The 4455-nt window shown below is 58.2% G+C and overlaps 2 gene segments (V, D, J or C); both read right to left on the bottom strand.

Annotated features, from left to right (window-relative positions):
* Positions 1-552: 552 nt before the first annotated feature.
* Positions 553-1058, bottom strand: LOC106696159 (the record flags this gene model as incomplete). The annotated part of the segment is given in 2 exon segments: positions 553-885; positions 1012-1058. Coding segments are annotated over 2 exon segments (379 nt in total), but the record flags the coding sequence as incomplete, so codon positions are not given.
* Positions 1059-1324: 266 nt separating this feature from the next.
* LOC102433270 lies at positions 1325-3392 on the bottom strand. The segment is given in 3 exon segments: positions 1325-1339; positions 2867-3246; positions 3347-3392. Coding segments are annotated over 3 exon segments (441 nt in total).
* Positions 3393-4455: the final 1063 nt, after the last annotated feature.

Raw genomic sequence — 4455 nt, 5'->3', positions numbered from 1 at the left:
GGTTCTCTGACCTCATGCGAGTTCGATGTGGTTGTTTGTCTGACAGATGGGAGGGCAGAAGCACAGAGAGAAGCCACCTTGTCCCCTTTGTCCAGCTCAATGGCGTGAACAGGAGTCAAAGCCAACGGCCTCCGAGTCGCTGAGCACTTGGCGGTTCTCAGACCCGGTGGTTCCCCTGCCCCAGGGGACGCTGGGATACGTCTGCAGGGGTACGTGTCGGCCATGACTTAGAGAGGAGGGCGCTACTGGCTCCTGAGGGGGGGAGCACAAAGGATGCTTCTAGACGCCCCACATGCACATGACAGCTTCCGTCACAGGAATGAGGGCTCAGAAACCTGGTTCTCACTAACTCGCCTGCGTGAAGTGAGCGCTAAGCCATCAGGAGACCCTCCATCAACACATGGGAAGACATGTTCACATTATGGAACTAAAATAGAGTAACTCATGAAATTTCACTCTAGCATAGCAGCAGAGACAGGAAAGAGCCCGCTCCCGGTGGGTGTGGGAGGAGTGCAGCCCAGGACAGCAGGCTCTGGGGAGTTTTTGTCTCACTTCCCCATGGGCCTGAATCACTGTGCTTATAGCTATCATAACTAGACAGACAGTAGTAGTCGGCCTCGTCCTCGGGCTGCAGCCCCGAGATGGTCAGGTGGGCGATGTTGGAGGACCTGTCCACGGAGCCAGAGAACCGATCGGGGACCCCCGAGGGTCTTTTGTCATATTCATAGATCATACGGGTGGGCGCCCTGCCCGGGCGCTGCTGGTACCAGTGCACATAGTTGTTCCCAATGTTGCCGCTGCTGCGGGTGCAGGAGATGACGGCCTTCTGTCCCGGAGACCCCGACACAGACGGGGGCTGAGTAAACACAACCTCCGCCCAGGACCCTGCAAGGAGGGGGCGACACAGACATCAGAGGGGACAGCACAGACCCCTGGCCCAGGGAGGGAGGGAGAGGTCATGCTCCCGGGTGACAGTCAGGTGGTCCCCCAGAACTCCCCCTCGGGGACCACCTGTGCAGTGAGTCAGGAGGGCGAGGAGAAGGGGAGCCCAATCCATGGTGCACAGGCCCCACACTCTGCTCCCTGAGCCGCACAGCCAGGCTGAGCCCTCACCTTCTTATGAGCCCTGATCCCCAGGGGGAGGCTCCATGCAAATCTCCCCCTGTCTGCAGGCTGCTCAGCTCCTCCTTCACACTTGGCCTTGGTCCCACCAGAGAGAAAAGCCTGAGATGGGGCCTTATTCCCACAGAAGACCTGCCTGAGGCTGGGGGCGGGGCTGGGAGGGGGCACAGCTGAGCTACCGGGGAGCAGCCAGCAGGGGCTCCTACCACAGCGCCCCCTGGGGGACACAGGGCGCAAGTCAGCCCTTGGGGAGTGAGAGGGAAGCATGAGGAGGAGAGGGTGCAGGCCAGGGGCACACAGGTGGGCGGAGGGTGGACTCGGGCAGCCCTGTGCCCCCCTGGCCGCCTTGCCCAGGAAAGGGCTGGTCGTGGAGGTCTGGCCCCACTTCCTTCTGGCCGCCCCTCTCCCTGCGCAGTAATAAGGCCCTGGGCTCCAGTCTGTGGTTGGAGGAGGCGGACAGCTGGTCCCGCTGTCCCCTGGGAGCAGCCTGGGAGAGGCCACTGCTGGGCAGCCCCTGTCGGGAGGTGGAGGCAGGAGCTTCTGCTCAGAAGCCTCTGGACCCGCGTGTCTCTCTGTGAGCACAGAGCTCAGTCCCGGGCTGGGCGGTGCCTGACCTTCCCGCACAGGGCCTCCCTCAGGCCCTAGATGGCCCCGCCGCTCCTGCCCCTCCTGCCGCGGTCAAGCTCTGGCCTGTCCCATGGCTCTGACTTCCTGTCCTCTGCCCTGGCCGCTGGCTGGTCACAGGGATTTAAAAGCCTGTGGGGCCTGAGCTGCCACCACTTCCCATGGGGCTCAGATTTGTGTGTGTTTGTTGATCCTCACCCGAGGGTATGTTCCCATTGATGTTTAGGGAGAGTGGATGGGTGAGGGAGGGACAGAGAGAAACATCGAGGTGAGAGAATACATTGATTGGTTTCCTCCTGCGGGTGCTGACCAGAATCTGGGCCTAGGAGGAGCCTGCAACGGATGTACCTGCCCTTGACCAGAATCAAACCCAGGAACTTGGTCACGACGACACTCTATCACTAGCCACACCGGCTAGGGGCTAAAGTGACTAATGTTAATATATTCAATGTTTGTAGACACTGATATCTTAAGGGGAATAATTCAGTAAATAAATAAGAAGAAAGTGGAACGATGCTGGAGAAGTGAGCTGTTGCCTGAGAAACCCTCCATTTAGGATGGACAGGGAGTTAAAAGAGCGGATTTTTCCAGGCAACGTTACATCTCCTTCTTTTCTGTTTTACCTTAAATATTTCTTAGTTTTTAATGACAGCTGGAATTTGTCACTTTTTCCTGAAACCCTCACGTGAAGATGGAGTTAAGAGCTGAGGAGCCCGAGGGAGAGGAGGGGGTGAGTGAGGCAGCAGCAGAGGAGGGAAGAGGGGGAGGGAGGGTGTCACTGAGAGTCTGTGCTGGTTGTGACCAACCTTCTGTGGGTTTGATCAGAGAAGGAGAAGGTTGTGTCCATGACCAAGGTGGACACTAACATATCAGACATGATGGGTCAGTAGTGACACAGGGTTCACACTCATGACATTAATCTGTGGGGAGCATGACTGTCTGGGTGACCATGTGCAGTTGCAGACACAGGATGTGAGCTGATAGGAAACATACGCTGGTCTCGGCCCCTGGCCCCGGCACAGGCTCCTGAACCCTTGTCACTCCCTGGGGGACGGGCGGGCCTTTTGCTCTGAAGAGTTGACTCTGCATGGGCTCCTGTGATTGACAACTCAGGGCAGACCGTCATCACCTCTGGGCCCAGGAGTTTTGGTCTCAGTTCCTCATCATCTGAATCACTGTGAGCTCCTCTATGGTGTACAGTACAGTAATAGTCAGCCTCATCCTCAGGCTGCAGCCCCGAGATGGTCAGGAGCCCCGCATTGGCCAAGGCATCTTTGGATCCAGAGAAGCGGTTGGGGACCCCGGAGCCCTGGTGCTTCTCTGAGTCTGATTTATATTCTAGGAGGTACTGGGGAGGGTTCCCTGGGTTCTGCTGGTACCAGGATATGTAGTAGCCGCCAACACTGAGGCCACTGCTCACGGTGCAGGTGAGTCTGGCTGTGGATCCCAGAGATGCAGACAGGGAGGGCGGCTGAGTCAGCACAGGCTGGGAGAGGGAACCTGCAGACACAGACACTTGTCAGTGATGGGCAGGGACAGGGGACGGTTCCCAGGAGACTGAGCAGGAAGGGAAGAAGCCTGGTCCCAGGCCTGTCCCTACCTGTGCAGTGGGAGAGGAGCGCGAGGAGCAGAGGAGTCCAGGCCATGGTGCTCACCGCCCTGAGCCCACAGTGGGGCTGGGCTGCCCAGGCCTCCTTTTCTCCCCACCCTCTGCCAGAGGAGGGGCTGCCATGCAAATGGGAGCTCCTCCAGGGACTGCCCAGCCCCTCCCTGGGCCCTGGGGCTGGAGCTCAGCTCACACCCCAGACTGAGGAGCATGGAGGTGGGCTCACCCCTGGGGGGCCCTGGGAGGAAGCACCTGCTGAGACAGCACATCACTGAGCACAGGGCCCAGCCACAGGCCTAGTCTCCTGGGATGGATGTGCCCCTATGAGCAGCTGCATTGGGACCACAGGGTGGTCCCACAGCGCCCCCTGCTGGTGGCAGCACAACCTGCCCTTGGCCAGAGCCCTGAGAGCCCAGCTGCACCTGCAGCTCAGAGGGGACTGTCTCTGGCCTGGTCCCAAGTCCTGTGACTCTGATGCACTGGAGCCTCCCTGCAGCGCCTCACTCCCAGGAGGAGTCCCATCTGTGGGAGGAGCCATCATGGACACAAAGGACAGAGTGATTAGGTTTCCCCTCCAGTGAAGATGGTGCAACAGTCAGTGCACAGTGACCCTCATGTCCGACGTCACAGCCCAGGGACACCTTCCTCTGGTTACTGGGACTCACAGGGCTGTTCAGGGAATTTCCCGGGAACACACTCAGGGGCAAGTTCAAAGGAGGACTTTCCACCAGACCTTTCACATCATGAGATGCATGTGCAGGTTAGTAGGGATCTGATGGGATGGACTCAGACACATCATGGCTTCTGCAGGCCTCACATTGGCCAGTGGAAGGTGTCACAGCTCCTTCATTTCAGGAACTGACTTTCTATCATGTGTGTGGTGATCTGCATTTCTGTGTCCTGTGTTTCTAGTTAGGATTTTCTTGTTTGTCCTAAAATTTCTTTATATCTATATATATAAAATGGTAATATGGTAATTAGCCCGGATGCCATAACAGTCAGGACAGGTCAGGAGAAGGCTGCTCGCTCAGGTGAGGCCCGGAGTGGACACTGACATGGGCCTGGGGCTGCTCCAGCCGCGGCGCAGCAGCAGTCCCGCATCT

This window comes from Myotis lucifugus, unplaced genomic scaffold (genome assembly GCF_000147115.1).
Source record: "Myotis lucifugus unplaced genomic scaffold, Myoluc2.0 scaffold_10941, whole genome shotgun sequence".
Classification (NCBI taxonomy): Eukaryota; Metazoa; Chordata; class Mammalia; order Chiroptera; family Vespertilionidae; genus Myotis; species Myotis lucifugus.
The sequence above is the reverse complement of the archived record's forward strand: the minus strand, read 5'-3'. Positions and strand labels throughout refer to the sequence as shown.